Source organism: Chrysoperla carnea, chromosome 1 (genome assembly GCF_905475395.1).
Source record: "Chrysoperla carnea chromosome 1, inChrCarn1.1, whole genome shotgun sequence".
Lineage (NCBI taxonomy): Eukaryota > Metazoa > Arthropoda > Insecta > Neuroptera > Chrysopidae > Chrysoperla > Chrysoperla carnea.
The window spans coordinates 82,706,815-82,723,187 of NC_058337.1; the positions used below are offsets into that span (position 1 = coordinate 82,706,815).

Consider the following 16,373-nt stretch of genomic DNA (forward strand, 5'->3'; position numbering starts at 1 on the left):
TATACGTCTATATTAAATACTATCTTAAAATAGTCTGTCTCTATATAGAGGTAAAAATAGCAAACAAATTATAATAATACATTCATTCAAACATTTGATTTCATAACTTTCTTTGTTGAAATCGCAATATTATTTGTTTACGAAATGCTATACGAAAAGATTCGAGAATGTTGTTGTTTGAAATCCAGAGTCAGTGCCGGGGCTTACTTTATATTCATAACATTCGACTTAAATACTGAACCCCATAGAAAACTAAAAGCATAAATTTAAAGGATTAACAGGGCACTTGCGTATAGTTTAAAAGTCAAATATTATGTTCATGTTTCAATTAGCGTTTAGGTCTGAAGATTAAAAAAGATCCGCTAGATGGCAGCATTAAGAAAGGAGGAGTGATACATATAAAAGCCTTCGACGTTTCCGTATAACATAATTTAAATCCTCTTTAACACATCTCTGCCTTTTTACGATCGTTGGGAATCTAAAAAAATACATTCAATTAATTCAATATATTTAATGTTGATTTAGTGTTGAAGAGGATTTAAATTCTGTCATACGGAAATAAAAAAGGCTTCTTAATAACTCCCCTCCCCCTAGTGCTGCCATCTAGCTGATCTTTTTAATCTTCAGAGGAAAAAGACTAATTAAAAAACGTATAAAAAATACAATAATCAAAAATATAATAAACATATCTTTCTTGGAAATTAAGAGAGAAAGGGCATAATTTGAAATGTTTACTTTATTGATATCATCAAAATACGCTATCCATAACTGTTGCTATTTTTGTCATATTAACTATAGCTACTTATACTCCCATTCCAATCCCATTTAAATGACAAATACAAAAAAAGCTTACTCATATTGGTGATTAAATGGGATATAGTACATATTCGCACCTTGCGTGAGTTTTTTTGGAGGCGTTTCCATGGTAACGATAGACTACTTTAATTATAGAATTGTATGGATACATAATATATAATTGTAGGGATGGCATTTATTACTTACATTGAAAATTTAATATTATTGTCTCACAAATTTAAATAAATAATTATGATAATTTACATTTGAAAAATAATATTTGTGCAATTTGATTTCTGATTTTCACAATTTTTAATGCATTAAGTTTAATTAATTAGTGTTTTCAATAATTTTAATTTGGTATTTAATATAACATTTACATTTAAAGAATTTCAAATTAGTCATAACAGCCTCCTTTAACGTCAAAATTTTCCACTGGAAGCGCTGGCACCAATTTTATTGTCCCAACCATGACTACGCACACAACGAATAGCTAATTTGCAATTTTACATTATAGAGCAGCAGGTAGGGATGACGTATTTAGCATCATTTAAAAATGTATAATCTAGATTTGGAGCGCACTTTTTGAATGTCAATACATTTTTTTTAAACTAAATGAAAGTATTTTATTTTTGAGATCTAGAATAAACATCATAGAATCTTAGAAACTAATGGTAAGAAAACTCAAGTTTGTTCTGACGAGAAGCAAAAATTAATACAAATTTTAGAAGTTAAAATTATTTTATACGCAATAAGGGCATGGTTTGACATATTTCGCAAAGTTTCTCTATTTAAAAAAAAAAAAAAAACAAAGACTGCATTTCTTTTTCTAATAATCAAAAAAGTCAAATATTATTTTACTAAAAAAAAGAGCAGAAATATATCAATTTTGTATTTTTATGTTTTTTAAATAAATATTTTTCCAAGTATAACCTTTTATTGCCTAAAAACAAAAATAATTTTTTCTTAAGTCATATATTTTTTCCGTTTACGCTTGAGAGTAAAAGCTTGCCCTTATTAGTTTTATACATAAATAGTCAACTAACAAATATTTTCTTGATATTCTAAAATTGCCATTACCTCAATATTCATTGTCAGCTTCTTTTAAGCTGGCAAAGATTGCTATATTTATTGAAGTAAAGTCTGTGATGTTTGACTCGTAAATCAGTAAGATTTACGCCAATAACTTAAAATTCTTTTTTATCACATTTAGGAGAGATTTTGAATTGAAATAATTGCAAATCTTCTAAGTAATGTACTTCTCTTGGTGTGAAAGAAATTCCTAGAAAAATTGGAAAAGGTTGCTTGCATAATACAAAATTTATAAAAACTAATGCACCCATGATTACACAGACTAAATAGTATCCTGTTTGTATAGTATTTCAGTGTCGATGACTTCAGAGAAAATTAAAAAAAAAAAAAAAAAACTTTTAATATTTTCATGCAACCAGAGGCGGATTATCCGTAAGGCAAACTAGACACGTGCCTATTGTCTCGAGGTTACAAAGAGGTGCGCGCCTGAAAGTTTTTACACAAAGAAGCTACTTATTATATTAAGTACTAAGTAAAATGTATAATGTATGGCCGCTAGAAGGGCATCGATGTGGTGCTTCACTAGGGGCTTTCGGCATCTAATCCATCTCAGTATGAAGCCATATGATTGCGTATTAATTAGACGCCTCACCTTTATATCATATAATTCTAGTTTAAATGTTTCACTTCTTATGTCTTATAAAATAACTAATAAGTATTAATTAAAAATCGTCACTAGAAATGACGTCATCTTTCATGAAGTGGATAAGATTAGCCAATTTTAAAGTAACTTCCTTAAGGTCAAAGGCAGTATTATTTACTCATTAATTTTCTTTTATACCAGGAAATGAAATGAAGCCTTATGAACGATAGCTGTAACCTCATGGGTATTTAAGTACGTCGAGCATAATAGAAAAAACACAGGTCTATAATTTAATGAATTTTATAAGGAACTTAAAAAATCGCCTGATCTTTTCATACAGTTAATACAACCATCTGAACATAGATGTATATTTTTTATTCTATATCTACGACTTATTAAAACAGAAAATTAATTTTCAGCTGGATTAGTTTAGTTTATTTTTTAATGTTTTTGGAAGGTGTATGTTTTCCATCCTGCCACTATTGAGACAGCCGATGTTCACGAGGCATCAAAACAACGCCAAATGAGGCATATTATATAATTTTAACGACATTGAAATGTTTGAATGAAATAAATTTTTGGCTCCCTGATTACAAGGTTAATTAGGCAACTTATCTACAGGGTATTAATTCATTGCATGCAGAACCGAATTTAGCGCCTCCTTGCGGGTAATTTGTAATTCCACACTCTATTCATTATATTAGTAAGATAAGCAAATTATTTACATTTTATATTTGTTTAATTACCTACTAGTGAATTTTTTTCAATTTATTTATTTAATTGTAATTATCATTTAATAAATCAAATCATTAAAAAATTTATATCAAAATTATTGTCTATATATTTTAATAAATTGGATTTATTTTTAATAGAATGAAGTTAAAAGATATTGAATGATAAATAAGCCACCTCTGGCGCTAGTTCTGTTTTGCATCCAACGAATGAATCCTGCTCATGAAATAAATTTTTATTGTTCAAGTCTAAAACAAAAAATAAAATTATTATGTTATAAAATTATTTATTGAATTTTCGAAACCGCTAGTATTTTAAAACTAGTGAATTCCTTTGAATTTGAAAAATAAACAAATATTCAAAATTATAATTTAAACTTTCAACTTGAAAAAGATACATGAATTGAAACGTACAATTTTACGGAAAAGAAATTCGTAAAATTTAATATAAGTTTTTCCTGAAATTCTCAAATAAATTAAAATTTGGTTTTTAAAGTCTAATTTACCTTGCATTTCACCTATGTCAACATAATCTCTTGTTATCAATAACATTTAAAAATAATTTATTTTTTCAAAATATTTTTTACTAAATTAAATAATTATGAAATTTCCAATAATATGAAATATTAATTTTTGTATGAAATTTAAATATTTCAAAATTTTGATCCAATGTTTTTGATGATTTGTGTGACCATTTGATTTTGTAAATGATTCAGGTGCATTCCTCCTGTAAATATGAAATTTAATTTTAATTTTATTTTTCTTTAAAAAACATTGACAATATAAAAGGATAATTTGGAAAAATTGATAGAATTTCATTATACAGTGTTTTCAAAAAAGCACGCTTCACTTCTCCATCTTGTAATTATGAGATATAAGCAAAAAAATTAATTCAGAATTCCACATTAAAACTTAACAATCAACTAATCATTCCAATAAATAAATGAATTTGCATTGCAAGAAAGCTTAATCATTTAAATCTTGCCGGGAAATTTAATATCTTTCTCAAAGAGTTTGAAATGTTCGATTTTATTAAACCGTTAGTAAGTTATTAAATTAGTCCAATAAAAATAAAATTTTACTTGGAAAAATTAGATTATAGTCCAAATTATCTCAATTTTTACAATTTTTATTCACTTTGCGTAACCCGATATCTATCCAATTCACCATTAATTTAATTAGTCCAACAAAAGTAAAAATTTCTTTTGTAAAAATTAAGTTAGTCCAAAATATTTCATCCTGCGTCTATCCCATGCATCATTAACAAAAATTTATATTAAATATAAGTGTAAGGCTAGCGTACCATTTTGGAATTATTTGTAAATATTTGTTTAGAAATATATTCCTCAGTTAGTCCAACAAAACTGAGCCAGAGCGCTATTGAGGAAGTCGTGCCTTTAAAATGCGGGGCCCAGTAAATTTTTAATTGCGCAACCATCTCAAAAATGTAATGGTGGGTATGTTTTTTTTTTTGTTATTTTAATAAGAACAAAACAAAAGGCAAAAATCATTTTGGCCGACAATGGGTAACACAAATGTACGTTGTCGTAGAATATTTATCAATTTTAAGTTGATAGTTAAAAATTTGCCGAACTCTGCATTTAAAAGTACGGCTTTCTCAATAACGCTCTTGTTTAGTGTGTTTGGGGTACCAAAGAAATATGCAGATAAAAAATTTTGATTGTTGAAAATAATTCCAAAAATAATACAGTGAATTTATACCTATTTGGAAACAGTTGTATTGTTTCATGTGATATATTTTTGTGAGTGCAAAATTAAGTAGTGCAATATCATGGAACTTATTTATATGGGTGCAGTGTTGAAAAATAAATAAACAAATACAAACCGGTAAAACTAAGAAATCCCACAAATTATATTCAAAATGAATAATCTCAAACATCAACAATAACAATCATAAATAAATGGATTCACAAACATTACACAAAAAGATGAACGATATTTCCACAAAAGAGAAGAGATAGTATAGGTACACATGTATCGATACAATTAGCTAATCTACCGATGCGAAAGTAATATTACAAATTAAAAAATATAACAAAACAATATTATTATAAATATCAAAACTCCCCTTTGGCTTTATTACAAAGTTACAAACTACAAACTACTTACTGAAAATAAAAGTATAATAAAACTACTGTAGTTAGTTTGTTACGAATATTTATCATATGAAAAATTTATCGCGTGTGTTTTATAAAACCACCCTGCAAATGATTCAGAATACTTTCAAACACAATAGGGAATATTCATGAAATTTAAATGTGGTTCAAATTTTTTTTTTCTAAAATTTATTGGCTGGACATTTCAACTAAACCATTATTTTAGTAATAAATATCTTTTTAATTACTTATTTAAAATTAATTAATAAAAGTACAAATTCAGTGAGAGAAATTCAAATTTTAAAACGGACGTGACGTCATAGTATGTGGCTTGTCATATTTGTTGATATACTGTATAGTATTAATTACTTATATTTTGTATGGTATTACATTGAGTTATATTATTCTACGGCTTTTTATTAGAATTACATGCAAAATTATGATAATTTTGATTTATTTCGAAGATCATATACAAATAAATATTCATTCCCAATAAGTTAGAGGTATTTTGGTATTTTATTTACTTTAATTTTTCAAATTTTCAGTTTTATTATTATTTGAGTTTAACACTAAGATGTTAGCGCCACGAATAAAAAAAAATGTTAACCATACTTAATGAATAAACAACTCAGATTATTTTTTCATTGAATGAAAAGGCAAAAGATACCTACTTTATTATACATTTTTATATGCTTTACTCTTTTATATGTGCTGGTTTACAAGATTGCAAACAAACATTTCCGTTAAATATTATGTGTCTATGGGCGTTTCAAACTATAGTTATTTTTTCTATCGCTAGATAGAGTAGTATTAAAATTAAATAATTCGCTAACTTATTTAAACTGTCGATCTTTTTTGAGAGAAAGGCGCCACTGTCCCAACAATATAGCGAATAGAGTCCCGGAAGAAATCTAGATATAGGAACCCACCCCTTCCGAACTAGCTACGCCACTGACCAACATCGAGCACTTAAGATACAGGAAAAATCTATTAGGAAACCAGAATAAGAACTTATTGTAAGTCGTTTTTTTAATCGAATTAAAAAATGAATTATTCAAGAACTGTTGAAATAATGAGGTACTTACAATAATCTTAATGAAATCAGAGATATTCAGATATTTGGATATGTTGAGAATTTTTTTAAAGCGTTAGTTTTCACACTAACTTTGATTCAGTCCAAATTTAAAATAAAAATTTTTATACAAATACGTAGCCTTTTATACATAGCTTTTTTTTGAACTTCAAAATTCAGTAAAAATAGCTTTTCTATAATTTGATTAGACAGTTTAGCACAATATAACAACATATTTTATGTTCGTAGCGAATTATTCAATTTTTGATTTCGAATTTGTATTTTCGTCTCCTTTTGGTTGTGGCGTCTCTTATATGAATAATGATTTTTTTTTCTTTAAGATACATGGGGTTCCGGTTCTAGTTGAGCACTACCGAGCACTCAGCAGTTCGGGTAAATTTAGTCAAAAATTTACTTCTTATTTTGAATATATGCTGGTATTTTAAAGTGCACCGTACAAAACTGTGAAATTCAGCTTAGTTGCTTATCAAATTCGACCAAGATATATTTTCTATAGATAATTAAAATTAGATAAAAGCTCGTAATAAAAGGTACTTTATTTCAACCTACGGATTTTAAAAGCATAATAACAACAATGTACACCTGTATTAAAAGTGGCACTAATTGTAACGGGTGTTTTTACTGAGTTTATTAAGGGTATCTATTCTAATTTTTTTTACTCAAATTAAACTACATTAAAACAATACTTTATTACTTTCAAATGCTATCATATTTCATGCTTCAGTAATTTTAAACAGTTTTTAAGAGTCGTTAAAATTTATAAATTTTTTAAAAATATTGCAAGCTTATTTTTTTAATAAAAAATTTCAATTAGAACTTGTAAGCTTACATAGCGAGAGAAAGCTTAAAATTTATAAGTTACTTTTAAACGTAAGTAAATACACACCTGGTTGTATAAAATTGAAAACAAGTGTATTTTGGTCTATCTACATAAGGGTTGATACTTAAATAATAAAGCACCTGGCTGACGGTCGCCCAGTCACTGCCAATTGATAGTAATTCATGCATGACTCATATAATATCGAGAAATATCTATCTAACGTAGAGAATTAACAAAAAAATAAATTTATACACATACTTATAAGGGCTGCTTTCGTATAATAATGGCATAATAATAATAATATTAACAAAAGGGTAGCGTAATTTTACTTATTGCAGTCAACCAACAACTTCATGTATGTTAATACCTGGTACAAACTGGTACAATAGTGAAAAAGTTGTGTTTTTCGGGGGTTGTTGACAGAGCGTATTCTAATGATAAATAATGTCCGTCGTGTGTATGTATGTACCTATATTATATGCATTGAAACAAAGATTAGAATTTAGTCTCGAATTCTGAAAAGTTTGAATTAATAAATATACGGTAGACTCGACCATAGCTCTTAATGTAGTAAAATATTTGCATGCTATTAATAAGGCTGTAAGATAATGACAGATTTGGCTACCTCACTTCTAATTCGGAGGAGGCTGAAACATTTTTCGATGTTAAAAAAAATGATAGGTTTGCGAGTTAACTGTGTGGGTAGCATATCGGAAAAAAAGTTTTACATTTTTTCGGCTTTTAATCTTACTTGGGTATTTGCAGATCTTATGTCATTATTTTTTGCGAGTCCCACGGCATACACTTTCATACTTTCGATTGGCTGAACTCAATCAATCTTTACTCCAACAACTCCTTTGCACAGGTTCTATCATAGAGTTCATTCAATACAAATGCAGGGCTGCAAAACAAATTTTTCGTTATGTTACCCATACGAAGTTCACTTTATAGCTAGTTCCCTTTGAAGCAGAACCGAGAAAATGAGGCACGTTGACCTCCAAATCTTGCGGTCTATTAAATTAGGAATCATACGACGATTATACCCGGATTAAATTATAAATTCTAATCAATTAAATTTTACCACTATAGTGGTAAGCCTATAGGCTCGAAAAGACAATTGAAGTTCTCAAAGTTGGTCTCTTAGCTCTCTAGTACGGCAATAAATTGTGCATACTGTGATCTATCTTTAACTTTCTTCTATGAAATTTTTACTTTAATAATTTAACCCGCTTATTCCGAAGAGAACTTGAACAAAACTGACAGCCTCAATTATTTATAACAAATTTTGTAAAAATATAAAAAAATTTAGAAGCTTTTGATTTGAAAAATATTCTTTTGAACTTATTTTTATCAAAAAGTTAAATATTTAATAAAGTATGCCGTTTTTTAATAATAAGTAATTTAATATTTAAAATTGTCACCAATCCTGAATACAGGATGATTTTTCACCCATAAACTAAGGCCTAAAAAAAATAATCAAACAACAAAGAACTTATGCGACATTGTTCTGCACTGCAAGAAAAGTTAACGACTAATTTTAAATCTGATAATGATGGAGATTTGTTTTGCGATGAAATTTTAGTTTTGCAACACTATCTCGAAGACATTCAGACAACACCTAACGAAACATTAAACTTTATAAAAAAGCACAAATTCAAGAGATATATATTCAAGCATCTGGATATCGCTGCGTATTCTGTTAACAATATCCGCGACTGTTGCAAGTGGGGTGAAGTTTTTATACAATGTTTCAAACAAAATTTACTTTTTACGAGTTTGGCCAAGCTGTCTATTAGAAAACAGTTGCAGAAAACTTTAATTTTCTCGTCTTAAAAAGGCTAGAAAAATAAGTTGTTTACTTTTTTCGTTTTTTTTTATATTGTTTTTAAATGTTTCGTGGCATAACTGACCGACAATATAGGTAGGTAGATTGTTTAGAGAATGAATGGGTACAATATGTTATTAATAAGTATACTTAAAAAAGCGCCAAATGTTTGACTCGTCCGCGGCGCCTAGGTGGACCTCCTCCTTTATTCAGTCTCAGAAAAAAACCATAATAAAAAGCTTGATTATTTTATATGAAGTTGGACTAGATTGATTATTTTATATGAAGTTGGATATGAAGTCTAAAAAATTTTGAAAATTTTAGGGGAGGAGAGTTGCCCGATTATTTAAACAACCGTTGTATCCGACTAATTAAGTATGTATGAGCACGGTAGTGATGTCACAAATTAAAAAAATTTTTTTTTTCAATTTTGGTGATAGGTACACTCACTGTCAGAAAAAGTGCCACAGTTAAAGCCATTCTAAGCGTACGCATCATATGTTATGTTATAATAGTAACACTTAGAATGTTTTAAAACGAGCATTTTTTGTGACATTGAGTATACATTATGTTATAACTTGATGATATAAGACGAAAAGTATGAATAAAATTTTTCGATATCTCGAGTAATTTTCGAAAATTTTGTTCAATTATTTAGCTTTCGATATTTCGAAAACTAAGGCAGATATTAAAATATTTTATTTTTATTTTTCGTCTACATTCATGAAGTTATAACAAAATCCATCATTAAAGTTGAAAATAAGGTAAATTAATTTCAACCCTAATTTAAAACTGCTTTGTGTGTTCGTACTACTACCGTAACTTTTCTTCCGAATAAAATTACAAAAAAAAAATGGAAATATCCGTCAAGTGAATGAAAACGTCCCACTTACAAAAATTTTTGTATATTAAAAGGTTGTTAGACATAAAGCATAATAAGGCCACACACCAATTTCTACCGATGTATTTATTCTGTGAAGCGCACATATTTTTACTCTAAACGCAAAGTTCATTATTATCATTTAATTCTTGGAAAATAAAAATGTCCAGCTATCTTTTTTGAAAAAACTCCCACAATTTAAAGATACCAAGCTGTTGCTATCTCGTTTTCTAAACCGTGATTTTCCAAGACATTTACCAGTAGATGTACGACAGTAGATATACGAATATTTTAACTGCAATGTCATGTGGGTTGCCTATATACTTCTCGATATCCTGTGATCACTGTGCCTGTAGTGTGTATGTCGCAGCCAAGGCTTAATTTGCCGTTCCATTAATAGCCTAGCCTTTTACTAAACGGCGGCCTGAATGATATTCAGCCAAAGCGCCTACTACAATATTTAATAAACTGATTGGCTGATGCTTAGGCCATTCATGCAAAAGGGTGGCCCATAGATAAAAGATTTAGTAATATTGTACATTTGACAATAAAATATGCAACATCTGTTTATTTTCGTAATTTAAATAACTTATTGTTATTTGGTAATCATGAGATCAAAAAGCGTAACTAAATAACAAAGTACACATGTAAGTAATTAAAATGTTATTTGTTAAACACAAGTTAAACTACCATGGCATTTGGATTCGCTAAAAACTTTGATTTTAAAACAAGCACATCTATTATTGCAACACTGATTCACAATAAGCTTGCAACTACATATTTTGAATCCCTGGCCACTAAAAGGTGACTGAATTGCTACAACGAAATTATGAATTCGAAGAAATTAAACTTTCTGAACCATACTTTTTATTTATTTAAACCGATTTGAAAGTCCAATTACAATGAGAAATAAGTTTACATTTAAAGTATTAAAAATAAGTTTATAGTTAAAATTAAACATAATTAAAACAGTTATAAATTAAAATAGATAATTTGAAAATTTAATATTAACAAGTGAAAACAAACAATTGACTTAGTTAATTGTTGAAATACCATGTTTAGACAGTGTTGATGACGCAATCGTTTGTTTTTTGACGTCATGTAAATAATAAAAGATATCCACTTTTAAATAGCCACACACACATAACTGATATTTCTATATTAATACATACTATAAAATTTGCGCCTAATTAACGCCCTCGTGGGTAAACAGTGATTGTTTACAAAAAAATGTTTCAAACAAAAGTTATTTATTTTTTTATAAGGAACATTTTTTCATTTAAACTTTTGTTCTATCTCTAACGGTTTACAATATGGGTCCTACGGACCCAAGACCCAATTGACCTATTTTGCTCATTTACGAACTCGCTTGATATCTCTTTTCGTTTTTGAGTTATCGTGTTGGCAGACGGACGGATAGACAACCAGAAATGGACTAATTAATTGATTCTATGAACACCTATACCAAAATTTTTTTCGTAGCATCAATATTTTTAAGCGTTACAAACTTGGGACTAAACTTAATATACTATGTATATTTCATATATACATGGTATAAAAGGGATTAAAAAAACATACAAGATAACAAGAACAAAGAGAATCTAAAATTTAGTTAACATTACAGCCGAAATACTTAGGTCCAACATTTTGTCAGTAAACTCTTTCACTGTACTTTTTGTGTGTAAACGTAATCAAACTGTCAGAATATTGTTACTTGATGACGCCGTATTGACAGTGTATAAGATTAGTGTAGATTAACCTCACTAGGATATGCAAGTAGTTGAACGTTATCGATAGAAGTCATTAGCCTAGTTGTTTGAATGGCTGAATATTGTTCAGGCAGCTAGTTGAACGGCGCCGTTTAGTAAAAAGGCTAGGCTGTTAATTGAACGGCTAATTAAGTTAGTTTGCTGCGACTTATACATGTAACTGTTTTTTTTTTTTTTTAAATTTACGAAGTAAGAACTTTTTATGTCTGGAGCCAGTGCGCGTTTCAGCAACTTGTCGTATTAAAGATAGAAATTTAAGAGGCTGTTGTCAAATTTCCGAGTGTTCGAAAATTTTTCAATTGCGCTTTGAGCTTGAAACCGATGCTTTTTTTTATACTGATTAGTTTATTAAATAAGAAAAACAAAAATCATTTTATCAAATACAAAACAATGTATACGTCATCTTACGCCTTGAAATTAGCAATTTTTAGGATTACAGGCGACTAGCATCACATATCTTTATTTGTTAAATTTCATCAATTTTAAGTATGATACAACTGTAATCTTTCAGAGCGCTTTTCCACCCTGAACTAGAGCTGATCAAGAGAGAATTAATATTATTATAATTTAATTTATAATTCGATCACAACACTCTAATTACAAGTTTTTGATTGTCAGACATACCAAACCAGTTTGACAACAACTCAAAGACATAGAGGAACAACTCTACCCTCCACTAATGATAATTTTTGTAGAAGAAAATCAGCGGTAAATTTATACTGCAGAGCCAAAATAAGCGCCTCATTGCTGAAATATTTATAACTTCATACTAAAGTAAATAAATTACCTACCTAACGTACGTAGGCTAATTTCAAAACAAAAAAATTAAGTATTATCGTCTATTATTAAATAGTACATGGGTGACTGAGCTTTACTCGGTATTTTTTGAGTTAAAAAGGCACAAATTTTATCACTAATATAAGCACCAGTTAAAATGTCTCAACACAAATACCAATTTGAATGTCCCGGTTATGTACTTTATTTTGTCGCCAGTCTCCAATAGATGTCAGGAAGAGTCATATTTTGAGTCAATGTTTCAGTTTTTCCTGAAAACATCAATAAAACGACGTTTTCTAAAAATTAAACCTAGCTACAACGATTTTTCGCTCCAAAAAAACCCTGCGTACTGCGTAATTTTCATGAAAATCGTTGGAGCCATTTCCGAGCTTGCTGATATCTATATACAATAATTGCTCGTTTAAACATATAAGATATGATAAAAATAATGAAAATTTAATAAAAGCTCTATTTGAAAATTCTGTGGTATTAAATTATCTTCCATATTCTTGATGTCAAATCATAGGCTTATAACCCCTCCAGTTTTAGTCTAGAAACTCCAGAAAAATTAAGATTGCTCTAGCTTATGAACACAACAACATCCAGGTTTTCTATTTCGATTCTTATGAATATATCGAATTATTCTGTCCTTATGAATAATAATTTTGTTTATTAGCGCGATTTTATATTTATTTATAATGGTTCTGACTGACTTTTTGATTTTATATCTTAGCCAGAACAACAATCAAATACACCAACAAAGCTTGAAATATAATTTTATTAAAAAAAACAACTTTAATTATTATTTCTGTAAATATCTACGATATTCAAGCTTTGTATAGTGTTTACATATTTGAATAAATATCTGCACATTTATTCGAACAATTTGCACACTTTCCCAAATTTTGAGCTGGTATTTGGTAACCGTACAAAACCTATAAAGTATACAAGACGTCTCAAAATTACTTTTGTGAAACACCTAATGAGGCTACAAATAGAAAGTGATCGAATCAAAAAATTTTTCTTGAACATTCATTTGTGGCGGCCACCTGTAGGTTCATAGGCATAGCTTTTGGAATAATAACCCCACAGCAATACAATTGAAGTTTATATAAAGTATAAAATACAACGGAATGTATAATTCTCCCCAATGTTATGAAGATGGTTGCCATGATAACATCACCATAGCAATCTCTATCATTTTCCCCGTTGTCTGTTGTTAGATTTTTCCTTGTGTTAAATAAGAAGGTATGTAGAAAATAATTCATTCAAAAGTGCTCGGAGAAAAAATATATCTTAAATAAATCTCTCATTTATTAATTAAATTGTTTTTTTCTAGATACTATAAAATATTACTGCTCTTTTTTTAAAAACAAAATGGGCATCTTCATAAAATAAGCTTTATACTTCAAGGTTATCAGAGGTGAATTTTCTTTCTTCGTTTGACATTTTAAATACATACAGTATTATCTCCCTCCATTAAATGCTTTTCTTGGGTTTTATTATTATGATAATTACAAATGAGATATTTAAAGTCCTTTGATTTATTTCTACAGAAGTAACAAAAAGTTTGCAAAGTTAATTAAAGAAGTTAAATAAAATTTATCAAAGTATATTTAATATATATCAAACCATTATCTTACGCTAGACTTACATATTAAATTAGAAATAAATTAAGCAAACTATTATTGAAACGTGATTTAAACACACAAATAAAATGTTTTAAAGAAAATACGAAAAACAATAAATAATAATAAGTAAATAAAAATGATTTTTAGGTATTTCGTTTTACCTATGTTGATGTATATGGTTGCTAGCCTAGCCGTCACCAAGGATACGGGGTCGCCAATGGATACCAATGCAGAGATGGCCTAATCACCAATATCCCCAATGCAAAACACAACAAATAAATAAATGATTGTTTTGAATGTTCACAATTTTAATTGATTACTTGATTAATATTTATTGATATTAATTTTGATTAACTGTCAAATATGTGTAATTATGTAGCCCTAAAATATGTTCTGTTTGATTATATTAGTAATGTAATCAAAGTATTGATTTGTGACATTATCAAAGGTGGTATTTTTATTAGCACGAGGTATTCTTAGTTAGAATAAAATATAATAGGTGGTAGCATGTGGTGATAGCGTATATACACAGTAAAATAGATAAAATATTCAATTTTATGTGGGAATTATACATTTTTAGTTTTTAATTCAAAATCGGACTTAATTTTACACCCAGTCATTTAACATTGACTTTTTTTTGAAGTTCCTGGTTTTTGTGTATAGTGTAATCATTGTCTTCAAAATTTTTCAGCAATCATCCTCATACGTCATACATTTTTTATACCATGTATATATGAAATATACATAGTATATTAAGTTTAGTCCCAAGTTTTTAACGCTTAAAAATAATGATGCTAGGAAAAAAATTTTGTCATAGGTGTTCATAAAATCACCTAATTAGTCCATTTCCGGTTGTCCGTCCGTCCGTCTGTGGACACGATAACTCAAAAACGAAAAAAGATATCGAGCTGAAATTTGTACAGCGTACTCAGGGCGTAAAAAGTGTCAAGTTCGTAAATGAGCATCATAGGTCAATTGGGTCTTGGGTCCGTAGGACCCATCTTGTAAACCGTTAGAGATAGAACAAAAGTTTAAATGTAAAAAATATTCCTTATCAAAAATTAAACAACTTTTGTTTGAAACATTTTTTCGTAAACATCACTGTTTACCCGTGAGGGCACCAATTAGGCGGAAATTTTATAATATGTACTATACTTGATTATCAGTTATGTATGTGTCACATGTTTGTATGTGTAATGTGATAAAGAAATCAACACTGACTATGCATGGTATTTCAACAATTAACTCCAATTGTTTGTTTTCACTTGTTTTAATCCAAAAGTTAGGCAAACATTTTTTTGATGGTAAACCTTTATTTTTTCCAATGTAAATAGTTTATGCGATGAAGCCGAATCGGAACTAAAATTGCTCTATCACATCTTCGAGAAATTCGACTCTAAATATATTAATAAATTCTGTTTTCCTATATGTTAATTTATTGATCACTCGCTTAAAAAATTTGCTGGTACCAGTACTCAATATATGATAATTCATTTTTTTTAGATACAAAAGTTACAATTACTATCTTTCCGCTCTGTATGGCTTACATCGGCTTAATGCAGCCATTAAAGAACGGGTAGAAAAACTATTTATCGTTAATTTTCTAGAAGGGTGTATCGAGATATACCTTTTGATCATAACACGACAGTTTTGTGATACCTTAAATAACTTTATAAAAAATTGTCTATCAGCCAATTGGAATCTGTTTCGATATCATTTAAAGTAAGAATTTAACTGTACATATTTATTTGGGTGAGGTTATACGGACAATATCGTGTGTAGCGTAAGTCCCAGGTTAAAATTAATTTGAGCCATAATTAGCTTAAACAGAATATTATCTATATTATCTTTGAACAGAATAATATCTCAGCGTGAATCTCACGTTAACATAATTTGAAGTAGATGATTAGCGTATACATAATATCTAGGTTTTTTTGAGCTTTTCTCAGATTTCTTGAGGATCAGGGAATGAACGTAATCATAGGGTTAACCAAAAAACCTGCAGACCCATGGTAATTCGACCAAATAGCCAACCCGCCGAAGAGTGAATGAACGCAATAACACGAAAAAACGATTAATTTTTTCTAAAAAAACTTAGATAATATTCTGTTCACGCTAATTATCTAATCCAAATATCTTAATGCGAGACTCACGATTAACACACAAAAGTGTCCGTAAATCCCTTTTGTTTCAAAATCATATTTGTTTATAAAAAAGTTGTCCTATCAAATTTATGTTTTCTAATTTATTTAATAATAAA

The 16,373-nt window shown here is 28.7% G+C and overlaps 1 protein-coding gene across 3 annotated transcripts in view; it reads right to left on the minus strand.

Annotated features, from left to right (window-relative positions):
- LOC123305216 (DNA-binding protein RFX2) overlaps positions 1–14,543 on the minus strand; it is a 36,069-nt gene extending 21,526 nt beyond the window's left edge. For 2 of the 3 annotated variants that reach the window (XM_044886871.1, XM_044886869.1), the window contains exon 1: positions 3,708–3,786. In XM_044886871.1, coding sequence (XP_044742806.1) covers positions 3,708–3,753 — 46 coding nt within the window. In that variant the 5' untranslated portion in view covers positions 3,754–3,786. Of the gene's footprint in view, positions 1–3,707; positions 3,787–14,274 lie in introns of those variants that run through there. The other variant, XM_044886870.1, reaches the window with a different exon arrangement.
- Between the last annotated feature and the right edge of the window lie 1,830 nt (positions 14,544–16,373).